Here is a 21,201-nt window from a genome sequence, read left to right on the forward strand (position 1 = left end):
TGCTGGTTGCACAACAATGTGGAAGTACTTAATGCCACTGAACTGAGCCCTTAAAAATGGCTAAAAGGGTAAATTTTATGTTATGTATATTTTAACACACACAAAAATAAGACATCTTTGGTCTCATTTACTTTTTGTAAATAAATACTAGTGTGTAGATGTCAAGAATTGCAAGAGTGGAAGTTGGAGCCAACAAGATGGAGAAAAGGGGCGGGAAGAGAAGAGAACTGAAGGAGGAGATGAGGCAGGACTCCCAGACCTGGCCTTCAGGCCCTATCTAAGGAGTTCTGGACCCACACCTGTGGGCAGGCGGAGGGATATGGGGTCACAGCCCCAGCCCAGGGTGGGCCTCTGGGGGAGGCCCTGCTGAGGCCTTAACAAGGTGGTCACCCCACCAGCCTCCTCCCCGTATTAGGTTGGAGGAGGAGAGAAGCAGTTAGAGCCTGACCTTTTGAGATGGCAGCAATGGCCACGCTCCCGTGCCCTGGTGGATGTGCCCAGGAACCCCAATTTGATTCAGAACAGTGAAGACCCCTATGGCCACCTTCCTCCCCTGAGGGTGTTAGAGTGTGTGGGAAGTGTGGTGGCACTGGAAGCACAGGCTGGATCTGCCAAGAGGTCATCTTGGAGTGGCAGGCAGGGGTCAAATCATGAAGAACATTGTAGGGACATGCCCCAACTCCCGCCCTTGAAATCTTCCTGCTGCCCCACCACTTCAACACACACACACACACACACACACACACACACACACACACACACAGACCCCTCCACCACATTTTCATGATAAGAGTGTAAAATAACCAACTTCTTAGGTGCATTCTCTGCACCCGCCCCCATCCCAGGACCACAAACAGTGCTCTACAAATGTTGTCAAATTTCATCGGCTGTTGTATAAATGGCCTGAAAAGGTTATAGGCTAAGCAGCCTATGAGTCTGCAGCTCCCTCCGTAGTTTTTTTATCAGATGACATGATTAAGAACCTATTCTTGGCTCTAACACATTCACGTATTCATTCATGTGTGTGTTCCTCCACAAACATTAACCACCTACTGCCAGGGACCAAGCTTGATAACCCAGTGGATTATCAAGACACAGAGAGAATTGCAGCCTCTTAACAGAAGAACACCTCACAGATACTCTGGTTAAACTATTCGTTTGACCAAAGGAGTCCAGAGCAGGAATGAGATCTGCACAAGCTCATACAGCAAATCACTGTTTTTAAATTTTTTTTCCAGCTTTATTGATGTATAACTGACATATAACATTGCATAAGCTTAAGGTGTACAATGTAATGATTTGATATATGTATATATTGTGATACAATCACCAAAATAAGGGTAGTTAACACATCCATCACCCCACATAGTTAGAATTTTTGAGTGTGTGGTGAAGACTTTTAGGATCTACTCTCTTTGCAGCTTTCAAAATACCATACGGTATTTTTTTTTAACTATGGTGACCATGTTGTACATTACATCCTCAGAAGTGCAATGGCCTACAAGCATATGAAAAGCAGCTCAACATTACTAATCACTAGAGAAATGCAAGGCAAAACCACAATGGGATACCACCTCACACCAATTAGGATGGCTACTATCAAAACCTCCCCCAAATAACAAGTGTTTGTGGAGAAACTGGAACCCTTGTGCACTGTTGGTGGGAATGTAAAATGGTACAGCTGTTGTGAAAAATAGTCCAGTGCTTCCTCAAAAACTTAAACACAGAATTGCCATAAAACCCAGCAATTCCACTTCTGGGTATATATGCCCCCCCCCCCAAAAAAAACTGAAAGCAGGGTCTCAAGAGATATTTGTACACTCATGTTCATAACAACATTATTGGCAAGAGCCAAAGGTAGAAACAACCCAATCGTCCATCAATGGACAGATGGATGGATAAACAAAATGTGGTATATACACACAATGGAATATTACTCAGCTTTAAAAAGGAAGTTCTGACACATGCTGTCACACGGATGAACCTTGAGGACATTATGCTAAGTGAAATAAATCAGTCACAAAAAGTAAATACGGTATGATTCCACTTAGATGAGGTACCTAGAGTAGTCAAAATCATAGAGACAGAAAGTAGAATAGTGGTATCAGGGACCAGGGGGAAGGAGAAGTGGGTGGTTGGTTGATGGGTCCAGAGTTTCAGATTTGCAAGACGAAAAGAGTTCTGGAGATGGATGGTGTGGTGGTTGCACAACAATATAAATGTGCTTAATACCACTGAACCGTGCACCTAACATGGCTGAGACAGTAAAGATCATGTGATGTGTAACTGATCACAGTAAATTTTTAAAAATTATACAGATAATACACAAACACATTCTTGCTGTAAAAAGTCAAACAATACAGACAAAACTAAAGTCTTCCTTGACAACTTCCCCGTCTGGATGTACAGCTTTATACACAGTCTGTCTTACTTAATCCTCTTAACCACCCTAGGATTTAAGGATTACTATGATCCCCATTTTACAGATGAGGAAACTGAAGTGCAGAGAAGCTAGGGAGCTTTCCTGGAGTCAGGGACTGCTTGATTTAAACTCAGGCAAACAAATGACAAAGACTGCTCTGACCCAGCGCCCTCCCACCTCCCTTTGTATGTCCAACTCTGTGCTGGACACTGAGAACATAAGATGTATTGGACACAGCCGCTGCCCTCGAGGAATTCCGTCTGACAGAGAGGGCAGACACCAGGAAAATTCCTCTAGCCCCATATGGAGATGCAAAAGTAAAACTGATGACATATAGCAGAGGCTATTCATCTTTCTATTCCAAAGGAGAGGTGCTTTTCTGAGATAGTGTTTTTTAAAAAAGATAAAATTGTACATACACTTTTCTATTTAGGTCTCAAGTCAAATGTGACCTCCTCAGAGAGTTCTTTCCACATCACCCTGGCTAAAACAGCCCTCCACCCCAGGCTGGTCACTCTCTCCCACGCCACTTACTGCCTTGTCCTCAGAGCACTTCTCCTTACCTGCTATTTTCTTCTTTATTTGACTGTTTGTCTTCCCGACGAGATGTCAGCTCTATGAGAGTAGGGATCCTGTCTATTCTGTTCACCCTGAATCTCCTGTGCCTACAAGAGTGCCCCGCACTTGGTCAGTGGCTGTCTTAGTTTCCAAGGGCTGCGATAACAAAGTACCACAAACCGGGTGGCTTAGAACAACAGAAATTTATTCTTTCATCACCCTAGAGATTTACTGTCTGCACTTGGAGTCTCAGACCTCCACCAGCTCTGATCATTCAGAAAGGATTAGATGGAAGCCGTGGGCTTCCCAACTGACCCCCAAGCACCCCAGCTTGCTCATCATTTCTCTTGTCATTCCCCCATCGCTTGCCATGCTGGGCGCCCCAGAGATGAGCAGGACTGGCCTGGCCCCTGGAAACTCCCGGTCTGATGATGCAGGGGATGAAGATTCAACCTGACACCCGCACAGAGGGTGGGGAGTGCAGGGCAGAAGAGGGGCACAGGAGGGGCCCTGAGCTTGGTCAGGTTCGGCTGGGAGCCGGGCCTACGCTTTATACATGCCAGAGGATGGGGCAGCGATGCAGAGCTGGAGGGGCCACTCGGAGGGCTTAGACACAGGGTCAGGCCCACCCTGGGGCTGGGAAGGCCTCGAATGCCCAGCTAAGAGTCTACACTGGACCGCAGATTGTGGACTGGGCGTAGGAAACAGGTTTTAGGTGATGTTTATCCACGACAAGCCATTTGTCCACATACCTCGGTGAGTCATAAACCTCTTGGGGCAGCACTTGGTCCACCCCAGGTTCTCTCCGGATGTTGCGACTGCACCCTCCGCTGACGCCTGCGCGGGACGTTGAGGTCCCACGGCGCCCTCTTCCAACCGGTTCATTTTTGGGCTCCAGCAGGCGCCAGCCCCCGGTCGGACCCCGCCCCCTCCCGCCTGGGCCCGCCCCTGGGGGCGGAGACCTCGGGAGCTGTGGGCCTGGCGCCGAGAGGAGCGCAGCGGCGGTGCGGTCCGCGGTGCATTCCTGCTCTCCGCGCTCCAGGGCGCGGCGAGGACCTCGAGCGCGGAGACGGCGCAGGGCCGGCGGGGCAGGGGCGGCGGTCCTATTCTCGCGCTTGGAGGACAGATGTGCCCAGGCGTCGGGGTGCGCCGACCAGAGCTCAGGTGAAGCTCTCGGAAAGGGCAAGACGGCGGCGAGGAGATGCCAGCGGAGGAGCCCTGCGCCCCCGGTGCCCTGGGAACCCAGCGCGAGCCCGGCCCCGAGCCGCGCCTGTCCAGCCAGCTTCTGCCCGAGCTGTACACCTTCGTGGCGCGCGTGCTGTTCTACCTGGCGCCCATCTACCTAGCCGGCTACCTGGGGCTCAGCATAACCTGGCTGTTGCTCGGCGCCCTGCTGTGGACGTGGTGGCGCAGGAACCGCCGCGGGAAGCTCGGGCGCCTGGCGGCCGCCTTCGAATTCCTGAACAACGAACGCCAGTTCATCAGCCGCGAGCTGCGCGGCCAGCACCTGCCGGCCTGGGTGAGCCGGACCGAGCCGGGCGGGGGTCGGAGGTGGGGCGGATGCCCTTGGAGGTTCGGAAGGAACCTGCGGTCAGCCGGGGAGCTGGGGCGCACAGACCCGAGGGAGGGCGGGAGCCCCACGACCTGCACACCCGGTGCCCCACCGCGCCCGGCGCCCAGACCCTGGAGGCGGTGGCCGTGCCCCTCACCACGGAGCCCGTCAGCCGCATTCTCACTTCTGGTCGGGCTGCTCTGGGAGCGGGGAACCTGGGTTTCACTTAAGGGCCCAGAGCCCAGGAGAAAAGTCACGGGCGGACCACACCCAGGAGAAAAACAAGGGTGTCTGGGACTCTGCGAAGTTGCTCGAGAGGGAAGCAGAGGGCATTTCTTCTACCCGCCTGTTGATTCGCAGAAAGAACGCGGGGCGCGAAACTGATCGGCAAAGACAGCCATGGCAGAAACTGGCCCGGACAGAGGGAGGCGGCCGGGCTAGAGATGGCAGGGCAGGGATGGGGCTGAGAGCGGGCTGCGGAGAGGCCCGGCTGCGCTGGGTCACGGGCTTCCCTCCCTTCCTCCCTGCCTCCCTCCGCCTGGGAGGGATGCTGTTACACACACACTCTCTACAGCTACAGACCCATCTCCTGGTGTGGAAGGCCTGGATTCTGGTTTCTCCAACGCTTCTGGTTCTGACAATCACCTGGTCCACTTAAAAACAAGTTGTGGGCCCCACCTCACAACCCCTAGGTGGGGTTGGGGCACCCTTGTGAATCTTATGATTAGGCGAGTTTGGGAAACACTGCAAGAGGGGCGTTCAGTCCAAGGCGTGGTCTCTGGGCACCTCCCCCGCTGGGTTCTTCTCTGGTACTTCCAGAAATGCTCAGGCCCACAGAGGAGAGGTCCAGAGGCCGCCAGACCCTCATTTCCTCTGGCCTGAGGCTTGTGTTCTAAATTCCAGCCAGGCCATAGTTTCCTCACTCCTGCCCATGACAGTGGCCATCAAAGTGGGGTGTGAGAAGAAAATATCAGAAAGGCCTATTTATCTTAAAAAAAAAAAAAAGAAGTTCAGCCTTACTGTATCAGTTTGTCAGAGGTGCCATATCAAAGTACCACGGACCGCGTGGCTTAAACAACACAAGTTTACCAAGACCAAGGTGTCAGCAGAGTTGCTTTCTTCTGAGTCCTCCCTCTCTCTCTGGCTTGCGGTTAGCTGACTTCCTCTTATGTCTTTGCGTGGTCTTGCCTGCGTACATGTGTCCAAGTTTCCTTTTCTTATAAGGTCACCAGTCAGATTGGATTAGGGCTCTCCCTAATGACCTCATTTTAATGTAATCACTTCTTTAAAGGCCCTATTTTCAGAAACAGTCACCTTCGGAGGTACTGGGTTTAAGATTTCAACATATGAATTTGGGAAATACAATTCAGCTTGCCGGCACAGCGTGGAGGCGCAGCATGGCCAGTGTATGCGGGAGCACCGTGTGGTTTGGCCTGGCTGAAGTGTGTGATGGCGCTGTGGACAGGGGCCAAGTTGTGGCAGGCTTGATGGAGGTTGTGCCTGACTCTGAAGGCTCAAGGAGCCTGTGGAAGGTTTTGGAAGCACCCTGTGAAACACAGCATGGAGGGAGGAGTGAAGCTGGAGGAGAGAAACCAGCTGAGAAATTGATTTAAGCCAAGATGGCAGTAGTGGGGATGAGGAGGAGGGGATGAAAGGTGTGTGCGAGTGGGACTCCACACGCTTGGTGGCCTCTAGATTGGCGCAAAGGAAGGATCCAGGGGTCTCCAGGGGGCTTTCTGATTTGGGGAGCTGGACACCCATTACTGGGGTTGGGAATCCAGAAGGAGAAGCAGATCTGGGGAGGATGGTTGTCTGTGAACACCTGTGAAAAGCATGCAAATAGATGTAAATGTGGGCTTTTGGACCCACTTCCTGAAGGTTTCCAAGCCTCAGGATGGTGGGGAAAACCTGGGACCTGCTTGGGTAGATATTTTTCCGTTCTCTCTGCCTCCTGAGGAACACGTTCTGCTTATGAAGGCAGAGATATGTGGCTCTGGGTATGGTGGGGGCAGCGTGACCTTTGCCCACGATTTTGGAGCACAAATGTCTTTATTCTTAAATGCAGTTCTCAGGGTGCCTTCTTCCGTGTTTTGAGCACTCATTTCCTTCATGGAGGTAGGGCTGATGGCTTACGACCTCCTTTAATATCAAGAAATATTTTTACAAAGTAACAGATGGCAAACCAGTAGTCAGGAACTGAAGGAAAGTTGAGGGTCACGAGGGCCTGGTATGTGCTACCACCCTCAGGCCTGCCTCGCTGTGCGGCACCCACTGAGTCGGGGGTGGATCTACAGCCCACCTGCTGCTTGTCAAGCTGAGTGCTGTTTGGAAAGTGCACCTTATTCTACTTTGCGCCAAGCACCTGTGAGGGGGTGGAGACCAAGGCCAGGCTGGGCTGCAGCCAGAATGCCGTTGCGCTCCCCTGCCAGGCCATTCTTGGTCAATTCTTAGCAGCGCCTTGCTGCCCTGTTAGACTCCTCAATACCGTGCTCCAAGCTGCTGCCTCCAGGTGACCCCAGAAGTTGCTCTCCCTCGTTTGGCCTCGGTGTCCTCACCTGTAAAAGGAGGTTGTTTCTGGTCAAACTTTGACAGACCTGCTCCTCCTCTGGTTCTCTTGCATGGAAGATAGAACTTGAAGAAAGGATTCTTCTGCTTTAAAAGGGGTCACAAGGGAAGGACCTGTGGATCCCCTTGTCTGGTGAGTGTGGCCTGGCCACTCTGAACAGAGGAGCGGCTGCCACTCACTGTTTACGTGCGAATGTTCCTTGCACATTTCTAGATATATTTTTCAAGGAATTAAGAGCCTGCTCAGCCCTTTCCAGGGCTGGGGACTGTGGACAGCACAGTGATCAGAGTGGGGCCTGTGATGCTACTGGGCTGGTGAAACCCCCCCTCCGCCTCACCTGGCTGTAGGCCTTGAAAGCTCGGGCCTGCACACGGTCGTGGTGAGCTGAGTGTCTGAGAAGCCGCTTGTGCAGGGCCAGGCCCACGGGAGTGCGCAGCAGCAGCTGGTGCTGTATCTCCTCAGTTTCCCAGGCCTCCTGACTGCCTTTTCCTAACGTGAAACTCATTACCATGCGTCCCAGCTGCAAACGTGTCTCTGGAGCTGGATGACCGCAGAGGCTGGAGCAGGTAGGAGGACAGAGCAGAGCACGTGGGTGAGGCTCCATCCTGTGGCCCTGGGGCTGCTCCTGGAGGTCTGGAATCCCAGCTCTGGTGCCCCAGGAGCCACTGCCCTTTGGTCTTCAGAGCCGCTCCTTCATGCTCTGGGCTCCTCAAGGCCCTTCTTGGGTAACTTCGCTGCTTCCCTGCCCCACCACCTCCCTCGGCATGGGCCCTTGGTTGAAGGTCTGCAGGCGGCCCTCCCCGATTCGCCCACTGGTTCGGCCTTTCACTGCTCCATGCATTTTCAGGTTGTTCATCAAACACTTGACCACAGCTGGGTGGTTGGTTTGTGTATCAGAGATCTGTTTGGCCCCTGCCACGGCTGGACTGGCCTGAGGAGGGAAGTTTGGTGAGAGCCTCGCCCGGCTCCATGTTAGGTGGGCTGTGTTTGGGGCAAGAGGGCCTGGGGCCAGGTAGAGAGGGGAAGGAAAACCTGGTAGTTTCGTCTGTCTGTGGTCTCAGGTCAGTCAAGGGCTTGCTCTCCTGCCCTCTGATAGCAGTCAGCTGGCAGCCTTGTAGGAACAGTTAACCCTTGTGAATCTGCCAGGGGGAGGGGGAGGGAGCTGACGTGATGTGGTGGCAGGGATGGACTTGGATCCGATGCTCGTTTACTGGGGGACCTTGAGAAGGTCCTATCTTCTCTGGGGCCCTGATTCCCCTCTGAAAATGATGAAGTTTTAGGAGATGTTCTGTAGAGTGTTTTTAGCTATAGGATCTGCCATCATGAATCAGTCCCAAATTAGTCTTTCTTTGGTGCCACGTGCCCATAGGACCCTGTTCCCCAACTTTTCCCGCCTATCCACCATCTACCTGGGGGTGCCCTGGGGGTGCTGGCTGAGGCGAGCGCTGGGGAAGGGTGAGCCATTCACCCAAAGCAGTGAGCATTCCAAGGCTCGCAGCATCCCTGGGATGCTGGTCCCCTCCAAGCCTCCCTGCCAGCCAGTCAGGCCACTGGCAGGGCCGAGTGCTTTGCTTTCCTGGGGCTGAGAGTTTGACGTTCTTTCTGTGGGTAGAGCAGCAGTCTTCTGGGGCCCAGTTCTCATGGTCTGTCCTGAACTGATCATTTGTTAATTAGGGGAAGTAAATGCACTGACAGCTGAGCTAGGCTGGGCTCTCTCAAATTAGACCACAAAGCTCAACTCTCGGAACCAGTGACATGGAAGCTGGTTTTAAACATCAGTACTGGTTGCGGGTGGCTTGGAGTTGGGGGACTTCTTCCCTACGAGGTCCCTGCAGCCCTGTGGGGCCATTCGTATGGCTTGGAGTCAGGCTTGTCCTCAGGAAGGAAGAGGCGTGGCAGGTTTTAGCCTGCCTCTTGAGTCTCTGCCCCATGTCTTAGTGATGCTTCACGGACTTATCATGTCCTGGGCCAGGATTGAGCAATAAGGAACAGAATGTGGGCCTCCCTCCCTCCAGGCCCAGCGCGGGGAGCTCAGGCGTCCATGTTCATTCCTGGACTCAGTAGGCAAACATCGGTGGAGGGCTTGCAGTGTGTCAGACAGTGCTGCAGCCTGGCCCTCGACATGAGTGACACACGGTCCCTGGCCTCAAGGAACCCCCCGGGCTAGATGAAGATTCAGAGCCACGAGAACAGGTTCTGAGAATTGCAGGGTTCTGAGAAGGCCTAGGGGGAGGGTTCTAAGCGGGCCGGAAGTCACCCAGGAAGGCTCCTTGGATGAAGGAGCAACATCTGCTGGGTGTTGCTGGCGTGGTCAGGGGTGGGGGACTCAGGGCCCGAAGTTTTCCACAGGTTTGGTCACTTGAGCTCAGCATCTCATCCTGGGGTGTCCAGGTTCTGGGACAGCAATTTATGACACCCAAACTCACAGGAGACTGCTTGCTGCCTAACTTACCAGGGACTGGCTGTCCCTGGGACACGAGTGTCTGCAGCAACCTTTTCTCCAAGCCAAGGGTCTGAGGATGTGAGTCTCTGGGAGGTCCTCTGGTGAGTGAGGAACAGGGCCAAGGGCGGGACAGCCCCGTCCCCTCCTCTGACATGGCTCTCTCTCCCGTGGGCAGAAAGGTGTGGAGAGCTGATCACCAGCTTCTCTTGGCCTCCTGGCCCAGAGCCTGGACAACAACAGAGACGGCACGTCTGTGGGAATGTCCCCAGTGCCTTTGGGGGAGCCACTGGGAGATGCGAGCTGCCCCTTGATGACCCGTGAAGGCCACAACCCAGCTACTCCGAGGAGCAGGGGACTGGGGCCTTGCCTTCCCTCTCTGCCCCTCCCACCCCTCCATTCAGACTTACCTCCCCAGGCAGGGTGCCAGGGGAGCCCTAGCGCCTGTAGCCCAAAGTGCTCACCTGCACCTGAGGACAGAGGTGGCCCTTCTCCTCCTCTACTGCAAACGGGTGGGGGCGGGGGGGGGAGGGGCGGAGAGTTAGGATGTTTTCTGCCCGTGGGAACTATTAAAGGGACAAAGGCCCATTCTCTTACCACCCTGTCATTTCAAGGGCGGCAGGGCCAGCGCCTGCAAGCCATCTCTGTGGGAGCGCAGGGTCCCGCCCCAGGGTACCCCAAGTCATTCGTCCTCCCAATGCTCAGAGTCAAAGCCAAGGGACTTCTCTAGGACACAGGATGTTTCAAGACCCTGGAGTCACCCACTCCATTCCTTGGCCCAGGTTGTGTTTACTTTTTCAGTAACTGGTTATAAACTGCTTAAAAATCTGTTTTTTCTGGTTATAAAAGTAAAAATATTCCCACAGTAGAGTTATTTGAAAACAGCCTAAAAGTGAAAATTAGATTAAGCATTTACCATCCTCCCCCAAACCCCCAAGATACCTCATTATATTTGGGTGTACTTCCTTTGTATGGAAGGTCTATGCACACAATTTTTTAAAAACTTGTGCATTTTTTTTTCTTTTTCTCCCAAAGCCCCCTGGTACATAGTTGTATATTTTAGTTGTGGGTCCCTCTAGTTGTTGCATGTGGGATGCCGCCTCAGCATGGCCTGATGAGCAGTGCCATGTCCGCACCCAGGATTCAAACCGGCAAAACCCTGGGCTGCCGAAGCAGAGCACGCGATCCTAACCACTCGGCCATGGGGTCAGCCCCTTATTATTTTTTATGTTCTTAACATTATATTACAAACATTCTTCAAAAACACATGTTTAAGAATTATGATATCCTAAATATGAATATGCTATAAGCTGCTGACCCATTTGTCTAACGTTAATTATTTCCCAGTTCGCCCTGTCCAGGCAGCTGGCCAAGGTGGATGGTGGCCCCTCTCTCTGTCTGGAATTTCTCCCTCTGATCAGCCAGTCTGGCTCCCTTGACTTTTCGAGTCCAGGCTCAGGGCCCACAGCCCCCCGAGCAGGTCTCCATCACCCCACTTCCCGTGCTGATCACTTATTTTTAGGTCTGACTTTTCCTCCAGACTGAACGTTCTTTTAAGGCAGCGGGTGATTCTTGTTCATCTCTGTACCCTCAGCTCCTCACTCAGTGCCCAGTACGTAGTAGGCTCTCAATAAAAGTCTGCTGTGTGAATGACACAGGGGATGTCTGCTATATAAATCTTAGTCCGTGTTTCTCCAGTTCCTTGCTAGAGATTCCTGCACACTAAACCAATATGTCAAAGCTCATGAACTCTTAAAGCTCACCGTTCCTACCTCACTGCGGCCGTATCAGCATGGAGTATTATGTTTTCTGGCCTTTTACTAGTTTGATAAGCAAGAGGATAAGTTTTTTAACCTGTAGGCCTTACCAAACCTAAGTGGGTCATTGAAATCTCCAGCAACTTACCTCCCTCAGGTCTCCTTGAAAAAATGACTCTCTGGACAGCTCAGGGCAGTCCCCCGCTGCTCCGAGCCCTTATTCCTCAGCAAAGGGTGACAGGCTCCTGGCACCAGTGTTCTTGTCACCGATCACTGCCTTTGGGGTTGATCTGCTCAGCTGTCCTGCTGCTGCTGGGTCCAGCTGACTTAGGCCAGTTTGCAGGCTGGGTGTTATGGAGCCTGTGCATTCTAGAACAGCGCTAGACAGAATTTCAAGTTGGCAAAGCAGTTCTTTCCCTTAAAGCACTTTTAGCAGGGTAATTTTAAGCAGACGAGTGGGCAGATGTAAAAGCAGTTTTCGTGGTTGAACGTTTACCTCTCAAGAACAGAGAAAGAGGGACAAAAGGCTGCGCTTCAGGAGAAAAGTGAGTGAGGGGCCTGTTTGCCAGTAGAGCAGGAACCACTGAACAGGCCCCCACAGAGCAGGGGCCTGCTTGTGTAGGACATCCCTGCAAGACGCCGGAATGACGGGTCTCCTCTCCTCTCTGAGCCTAGGGAGGGTGTTGGCAATGCCAGTGTGTGTGGGTAAGAATGCCCTTTGGGGCGGAGAAGAGCCACGAAGCTTTTTTTTTTTTCAGCAAAGAGGGTGTGTATCACATGTACACACACCTGTGGATGTGTCTCAGTAGTTCTGGGAGTGCGTGTCTCAGGTCTTTTTGTATGTGTCTGTGTATGTGTGACTTTGTGTGTGTCTGTGTATATCTTGGTATGTATGTCTGTGTGTGTGTTTCTGTATATGTGTGTCCACGTATCTCTGTATGTCTGTGTGTCTCTTTGTATCTCTGTGTCTGTGTCTCTGGACATGGCTGCTCCCATGGGAGGAGCTCCCGTTCCTGTGAGAGGGAGCCAGCAGGAGTCACCTAGTGACAGGCAGGCCCTTTAAGTGAATCCCCCTGCCTCCTCAGAGGGTCTGGTGTCCAAAAGCTCCTGTCCAGGCCTCCCACCTTCACCCCAGCCCCTGTGGGCCGGGCCCAGCCAGGGACGCAGCCATCACTCTGGCTCCATTTCCTCGCTACTGTGAATCATTTTTCCTAAAGGGTTTAAGAAAGCAAGCACATGACCACCTAAAGATGACACATCCATGTGGGCTGTGTTGGTGGCCTCTGCCAGCCTGGAATTCTGACTTAGACTTGAGTATGCTCTACAGTCTGTCTCTCCTCCTTAAGCTCTCATTACTGCCACTCCCTTGACAATGTCACAAAACGCTGTCATTAAACTATTAGCCCACTTTGCCTGGAAGGCTTCAGCCCAAGTACAGTGACATCAGCAAGATGTGTGTTAGCTTAAGGAGGCCTCAGATGGGGGCCAGGACCCCATCTATTTAAACTTCTCCGGGGGTACTGCAGGGGGAATAGCAGGCATCTGAGAGCCTGGTGACATGACCGTGGGCCCAGGCAACTTTGGAATTTTCCAGGCCTGCTGTGGGGAAATGCCCACACCTGGAATCCATCAGTCAGGGTAGCATTCACACTTCTGCTGGGTGAACCTTGCTCTGAATTTGTCTCCGTCTGGAAGCTGATTCCCATCCATGATCTCCCTTGACTGTAGATCCAGACTGCAGATCCTGGGCAGCACAGGAACTGACAGGCTCCCTTCTCGATCAGAAGAGACCTGAGCTGCAGGAAGTGCGTCTGGACTCGACCCTGCTCCTCTGCCCCCTGGCCGCACTTCCTACTCATATGAGGTGGCGGCTATGGGGTGGGAGGGCTCCCCTTTTAGGGGTAGGGCAGTGCCCAGAGCCTGCGGAATCATGGTATCGGAAGTGTTTTTCGCCTGCTAGCCCTTGCCTCCTCTTGCTCTCTGTGGCACAACAGAGATTCCCTTTGTAAAAGAATTGAAGTCCATAGGCTGCTGGTAAGAATTTGATGACAAAGCAGTGTTCTTCCAGAGTGACAGCTGGAGACACAGGCTGTGACTTTGAAGCTCTAGTCCGCAGCCCCAGGGCCTGCGCAGGTCCCCCAGCCCGGGGAGCCCTGTCCACGCGTTCCTCCACACCCTGCAGCACCACGATCTGAACGACCTGGGCGGCTCGTCAAAGATGCAGGTTTCCAGGCCCCTGTCCCATCCTCCTGAATCAGGATCTCTGCGGGCCCTGACCAGGAGCCAGTCTGTATCGAGCTCTCAGGTGGTTTTCCTTCGGAAAGGTGGAGGAGCGCTGCCTGAGGCTGGTCCTTTGCGTTGCCAGGTGGTGTGGGAGTCTGTCTCCCCGCTCCCTGGTCCCGGAGACTCCCCGCCTCGGGGGAATTGGCACAAAAGCTCAGAGGTTTTAGGACGCAGTCTGGGAGCGAGCACCTGCCTTCTTTTTGTGCCTTCCTTCTGTCTACCTAGCGAGGGAGGGACACAGACAGGCTGGGATTTGGCCCCTCTGCCAGTCTCGCCGTGGAGCGCCTCCGTTGGGCGGAGCCGCACATGCACCCCACAGGCGGCGGGCCCAGCAGGTCTGTGGTCTGTCCCCGGGACGGGACGGATGGCTCGGCCAGTCAGCGGAGGCCAGGGACACAGCTGTCGACTCGGGTCCTTGCCCTTGGCCTCAGCCGCTTTGCCGTGTGATGCTCTCCTCATCTTCTATTCTCCCTTCTCAGCGGTTCCCCAAAGGGCTGAGCTGCAGGCACTGGGAGCCCCAGTAGAGAATTTGCGGGGCTTTGGGTCACACAGAACTGGACACATAGCCCAGGTGACCTTGTTCTTGGCGTGTACTTGAGGTCAAAGGTGTCAGAGTGTCTGCACCTCCGGGGTCTATAGAGCCGCCAACAACACTCATCACTTCTGGAACATTTACTCTGTGCCAGGAAGGATACTGAGGCCTTACAGGCATTGGCTTCTTTACATCAGTTTTTCAGGAACTCTGTGAAATTGGCAGTATTGTGCCCATCCTGTGGAGGAGAGAACTGAGGCATACAGAGGTGGAATTTTAAATGCACAGGGAATAGTTAGAAGAACACTAAGAAATGAACTTTAAATACTGACGTTTCAGGTGGGGGAAGGGGAGGAGAAAATGGGCAAGAAAAGATTTGAAGGCTGGGCTCAAATCCCACGCAGGTGAGAAGATCTGGGTTCTGGTCACCTGGGTGATCTGGGCAAGTCCTAACTCGTCTCTGAGCCTCTCCTCCTCTGTAAAATGGGGACAGTTGTAGATTTGCTGGTCACCTTAGGGAGTTTTAGGTGGATTGAATGAAAGTGTGGATGTCCTTTGTAAGCTGTAAAGCGTGGCCTACCAGTGAAGACTCAGGTCCCATGAATGCCATCCTCGATAAATTAGACTTTCTGTGAAAGAGGAAAACACAGTGGATGTAAGGTTTTCTTACGAGGAGTGAGTGGGGAGGTGTGGAAAAGCACTCTGTGACCAGACAAACCTGGCTCCCGGGCTGAGCACCAGCACTCCACAGCTGGTGATTGTAAGTAACCTCTCTGAGCCTTAGTTTTCTAATCTGTAAAATGGAGCTAATAAGGGATTAAGGTGAGTGTTAAATGACATGAGATAACATGAACTCAAAAAGATTAAAAATAGGATGGGCAACTTTGAAACAAAAGAAAGCTGGAATAGCAATTTCCATATTAGACAAAATAGAATATAATTCAGCTATATCATAGAGACAAGGATATTGTATCCTCCTAAAAGGAGTAATAATTAATAAGATAATATAATAATTGTGGACATATATATGCTTCACAATATAGATTTGAAATATAAACCAACAACTGACAGAACTGCATGGAGAAGTGAGTAGTCAACAGTTGGGCTTGGAAACTTTAATACATTCCTCTCTGAAAATAAGGTAGACAGAGAATAAACAAGGATAATGAATATTCGAAGGGCATGATTAATAACTTGATCATACATGGAACAGTCATGGAAATTGGTCATGTACTGGCCACAAAGGAATTATCAACATATTCCAATGAATACCATTCATTGAGATGATAAAGAAATGAAATTAAAAAATGATAATAAAAAGCTATAGAAATCTCACATGTCTAGATATTTTTAAGTATTACTATTTAAGAAGTCATTGTTTAAGAGGAGGTCAAATTGGAAATTACAAAAAAATTTGAGAGCTGAATAACAATGAAAACAGTGTCAAAAATTGTAGGGGAATTTATAACTTTGAATTTATTTATCATAAAACAAGAAAAAATGAAAATGAATGATTCAACTCCAGAACTCAGAGTTCAACTGTAAGAACATAAGAGTAATAGATTTAGATCAAAGAAATAAGGAAAGAAATAATAACTATATGGATGAAAATGAACAAAAATTTAAAAATAGAGATAAAGAGGAAAGAAAATTAACAACTAAAGCTAGTTCTCTGAAAAGATTAGTACAATAGGCAAAACCTTTGTCAAGATTGATCATGAAAATATAGAAAAGATGAAAATAAACAAGATATGTGATGAAAAAGGTAGAAATAACTACAAATATAACATTAAAAATAACATTATAAACAACTATACATCAATACATTTGAAAACCTAGATGAACTCGATACATTTCTAGAAAAATATAAATGCCAAAATTACCACAATACAGCGATAAGTAGACTTTGAATACACCATTAACCACTAAAGAGAGAAATGGTAATTTACCACCCCAAAAAGCCTCAGCCTAAGGTGGTTTTATAGGTAAGATATGCTAAATTTCATTGATCGGATAATTCCTATATTTGCAAGTTATTTCAGAAAATAGGATAACTGAAGCTGTCCCACTCATTTTACAATTCATTGTAAAATCTTTATACTAAAAGCAGACATGAACCGTACAAGGATAAAAATTGTAGGTATCACTTTGAATCACGAGTGTATAAAACCTAAATGAAATCTCAAGCTAACTAAATATATTACACTTTAGTGGGGTTTATCCCAGGAACTAGAGAGGGTTCTGTTTTAGAAAGAAACATCAGGTAAGTTGACCGCATTAATGGAGAAAAGGGGAAAAAAATAACATGATTATCTCAATAGATTTGAGAAAGGACTGAATATAGTTCAATACCCACTTATAATGGAAAGCTCTTAGAAATTTGTAGGAATTCAACAGAGCTTTCTCAACCTGACAGGGGCCGTCCAGCCCAAATACCATCTTTAATAACTGCAAAACCCACAAAGTAATCTAACAAAATATGTACAGGACTTTTACAGAAAAAAGTTTATGATCCCAGATGTGAATAAAATCAAATGTGAATAAAGGGAACTATTCTGTTCATAGATGCAAAACTTAATATTGTAAAGACGTCAGTTCTGCCAGAAATTATAAATTCAAAAATACAGCCATGCGTCGCTTAATGACAGTGATAGATTCTGAGAAATGCGTCGTTAGGCGATTTCGTCATTGTGCAAACATCCTGCAGTGGACTTACGCAAACCTACATGGTATAGCACATCTAGGCTGTGTGGTACTAATCTTCTGGGACCACCGTCACATACGCAGTCCGTCGTTGACGGAAACATCATATGCGGCACGTGACTGTAACAATCAAAATCCCAGGAGGATCTTTTTGGGAAGATCGGCAAGATGATTCTAAAATTCACATGGAAGTACGAATACCTACTATTAGCTAAATCAGTTTGAAAAAGAAAAGCAAAAGAGAGGAATCGCCCCCCAGGTCGTCCTGCGAAGCCGTAGCGATTGAAACAGTGTGGTGTGACGTGGGAGCAGGCACGTGGGCCGTGGAGTTCAACGCCAAGTGCAGAACACACCAGGTACACAGGGAAGCTGATTTATGAGGCAAGGAGCTTCAGAAGTTAGGCAAAAGATGGACTTTTTTTTTTTGTATGGGATGTTAGAAAATTGCCTTAGTGAGAGTGTGGAGAGCAATAAAATTGTGTGCCTATCTCACCTGCTATAAACAATTCCAGACAGATGGAAGACCTAAACACAAAAGCTAAAATATAAAGCCGATAGGTAAAACTCTAGAATAACTTTGAGAGTTTGGAGTAGAGAAAGATACAAAAAAGACCAATTATAATGGAAAAACAGTGATTTGCCCGCGTCAGGCTGAGGGAGCAGTGGGATGAGGAGCTGCTCCACAGTGTCGGTCTCTGACTTCATTCCCTGGTCCAGAACTAAGTCAGGGGCGGTCACAAAGGAGGTGGCCGGGCTCCTGAGTACCGGGTCACTGGGGAGTGACGACAGGTGCTGAGGTTCAGGCCGAGGGCAGCCTGCAGGGCGCCTAAGGCAGAAGCGGGTGACTTTACTGTCTATTTGCTTGATCTGAATTGCTGCTCTCATCAGGGGGTTCAGACTCGCTCTCTGGAGGAATCTCTGAGTGAGGAGCCTCAACCACAGACATGGGTGGCCACGGGACACCATGAAATGTACTCAGTGTGCGCCCTGGGCGTGCCGGTGCTGTCCTCACTGTCAGGGTGGGTGTGGGTCACCCTACAGCAAGGGGTGGGCTGGCCATTGATAGCTCACAACCAACCCTGACTGAACTCCAGCATCATGCCAGGAGCTTGTTAAAAGTAAATTGGAAGCCCCACCCCATACACTCTGATTCAGCAGGTGTGGGGCAGCTCAGGAATCTTCGTCGGACTGGCTCCCACGTGTGGCCAGGGTTGGCCCCGCCAAGCTGGATCACGTTTCCAGGGCCCAGCAATCAGAACCTCTCAGCTTCCGGGGTGCAGAACCGCCTGGGGGTCTGGGTGGGAGGTTGGAAGGGGTGTGCACAGAAGGTGTGTCCTGGGAGCAGGAAGGAAGTGCAGTGGTTAGGATGGAAGGAGGAGAGAGAGGGCCAGGAGTACCAGTGAGAGCCCAGCTGTAACCAAGCTCTCCTCTGTGGGGGCCCCTCCGCCCCCCGCCCCCAGCCTTGGTACTGACCCTGTTCTGGAATGATCAGTTCATTGCCTGCTTCCTTACCAGTCTGGGAGCTCCTTGAAGGCAAGAACCTTGTATTCAGTCATACATTCATTCATTCTACAAATATTTATTTAGACATTCATATGCCAGGGGCAGGCGCTAATGGGGAACCAGGCTGAGTCAGCCCACTAGGGCTTCCAGTCTAATAAGGAGGCAGGAAGACCAAGCAGCTGTAATAGGCTGTGTTAAAGGCCACGATGGAGAACCGGCAGACACCTAACAGGGACACCTATTCCCGACCTGAGAGATCTGGAAGGACTGCCTGGAGGAAGTGAAGTCTAAAATGGTGATGGGTGGAGCAGTCGAAGGGGTGCAGGGAAGTCTGTTGCAGACCTAGGGAATGGTGTGTGCAGGTCTTTATTGGGAACGGAAAAGGCCAAGGTGGCCGTACTGACGGGTCTCAGGGCAGAGTCTGGGGGATGAGGCCATGCTGGGAGCTGGGGCCCCTCTCAGGACCCCTGTGCAGGAGTTTTTACTTCAGTGCTGGGCAGTGGAATGGGAGCAATGGAAGGGGCTCCCCTCCACTTGCCTGGTACCCAGCTTGGGACCTGACCTGTGGTGGCTGCTGGGGACGTGTGGACCTGGCTGAACTGCACGGGCTGCGCCTAGCTCCTGCCCCGCCTCCCCCAAGATTCCTTCCTCCAACATTCCCTCTGTTCCTGAGGGCTGGGCCAGCTCCCCCTCTGGGAACCAGGCAGCACTTTCCTTCAGTACCCAGTAATGTTAAATGCTTCTTCAGGTTAGTATGGGCCACTGCCCAGAGCTGGGGAAACTGAGGCTGCGAGCATGGCATGATGTCCCAGGAGTCGGAGAAGCACTGGGCTCCTCTCACCTCTCAAGGCTGATAAAAACTCCTCCTAAGGGAACTCAATGCGTCTGTCCCCTCCTTTGGGAGTGGCTCTCCTCCTGGGCAAGTGGTCCAGGCCAGGGTCTGAGTTTGGGCCTTCAGGGCATCCCCGGAGCTGGGCCGGGGCCTGGCACCTGTGGGTGTGCACTAGGTGTGCACTGCACTAGTGTGTGAAGTGCATGGACACATGAACACAGTCCCTGGACAGTGAGCCTTCTGAGCCCCCAGACGGAAGGGCAGGCCCTTTCTCGACCGTGGGGGTCCCTGGCCTACTGTGAGTCTGATCCCGAGTTGGCCTCGTGCTCGGGACTTGGGGCTTGGCTACCGTGGCTGTCACTACCATTATACTGATCCATGTTTTTGCCAGGCACCGTACGCTCTTACCCCTCCATCTGTCCTAGAAAACCTTCTGGGGGGAGGTGGTGAGCAGCTCAGGAGACATATTTGGAGACCGAGACTCTTGAAGGGGAGGGGGTGAGCACGCTCAGAATCATGTCATGCAAAGGTTAGCCAACAGGATTGTCACTTCATCTTGGGGACCCCATCCCAACTGAGGGATGTGGCAGGACTCACCCAGCAGGCCCAGTGGCTGGGGGTGTGACCTGGAGGAAGCTCTGCTGTGTGACTATGGGACCTGCCCCAGGGGCTTTCCTGCTGGGGATGCGAGAGGCTTGGGGGGCTCCTGGGAGCCCAGGAGGGGCAAGGAGAGGCCCTCACCAGCTGTCAGTGAAAATGACCTGATGCCCTTTTTGGCCTTTCAGATAAGCACTAATTACCTTCAGAGTCAGCACACAGTATATTGTTAAGTGAAAAAACGCTTACAGAAAGGCACAGTGACCTCAGTTTCTGTGAAAACTGCACATACTTGCTTCTGGAAGAGACTGGAAGGAAATGCATCGACTTTTAAGAGCCATGATCCTGGAGTGGCTTTCTCTGATAAAATATTTGTCATTTGGCTTAGCTACATTTCCCAATTTTTCTACAGAAGCAACCATTACTTGTGTCATTAAAAGGAATAAGGGAGACGGAACCTGCAAGGAGCAAAGGCGGCTGTTCCTCTGGGGCGGCCCACGGGGGCGGTGGGGCTGACCCGCTGAAGCGGCCCCGGACCGCCCCCGGGCCCAGCCGGCGGCCTCCCCCGCGGGTTGCTTGCCGCCTGCCCTACCGCACGGTGCGCTCCTTGCGGATGGACGGAGGGCGGGGCGTGCGTAGGGCGCCTGTCGGCTCCCTGGGGCGGCAGGTCTCCAGTCTAACTTCTTTTCGGGGCTTCTGTTCCCTAGATCCACTTCCCGGACGTGGAGCGGGTCGAGTGGGCCAACAAGGTAAGGCCGGGGTGCCCTGGGGCCAGCCTCGGCCTCCCCGCGGCCCTGAGCTGGGTCCCCCGCACATGGCCCTTCCCCGCTGCGGGGTGGCCTTCTGCCTGTCTCACGCCTCCCACGCTCAGGTTCTTCTCATCACCTGATAGGCTGTCTTTTCTTTATAAAGTGTTTTTGGTTTTAATTGTGAAATTACTGCATGACCACAGCAGAAAAGTTAGAAAATACAGAGAGAAAAGTCCCCCTCCAGGGCCCTCCCCCACCCCAGGCCAAGATCAGTGCTTTCTGGGGAGAGGAAGGCGGTGATGTGACAACTGCTGCCAGATTTCGCCTGATTTCCAGTCGAGATCCACAGGCACTGTGTGACCCTGGGCAGGTTGCCTAACCTCTCAGAGCTGGTTCCCTCATCTTGCAGTGGGAATAATTATGGCCCCTGCGTCGTGGCCGTTGTGACGATTAATGGGGTAATTAATGCACCACAGTGCCTGGCATGTCGTGAAGGCTGGTGGAGCTGTCATCGTCCCAATGACTGCTGTTGGGTCCTTCATGGGAACTCCCCAGGGATGTCCGATGGGGGTGGGGCCCGGGTCCGGCCCCCCCTTACAGCCCAGGAAGCAGAGTGGCCCCTGGCTGATCTGCCGAGCCTGGCCCTAAACCTGAAGACTCCTGCACCCCGCCCCCCAAGTCTCGTGACTCAGGACTTTTTCTAACAC

The 21,201-nt window shown here is 51.6% G+C and overlaps 1 protein-coding gene across 1 annotated transcript in view; it reads left to right on the forward strand.

Annotated features, from left to right (window-relative positions):
• The first annotated feature begins 3,945 nt into the window (after window positions 1–3,945).
• ESYT3 (extended synaptotagmin 3) overlaps window positions 3,946–21,201 on the forward strand; it is a 51,050-nt gene continuing 33,794 nt past the window's right edge. The window contains exons 1-2 of the mRNA XM_044754496.2: window positions 3,946–4,499; window positions 20,453–20,494. Of these exons, the coding sequence (XP_044610431.1) occupies window positions 4,182–4,499; window positions 20,453–20,494 (360 nt within the window). The 5' untranslated portion in view covers window positions 3,946–4,181. The remainder of the gene's footprint in view (window positions 4,500–20,452; window positions 20,495–21,201) is intronic.

The sequence above is a fragment of the Equus asinus genome, chromosome 21 (genome assembly GCF_041296235.1).
Source record: "Equus asinus isolate D_3611 breed Donkey chromosome 21, EquAss-T2T_v2, whole genome shotgun sequence".
NCBI classification, from domain to species: Eukaryota; Metazoa; Chordata; class Mammalia; order Perissodactyla; family Equidae; genus Equus; species Equus asinus.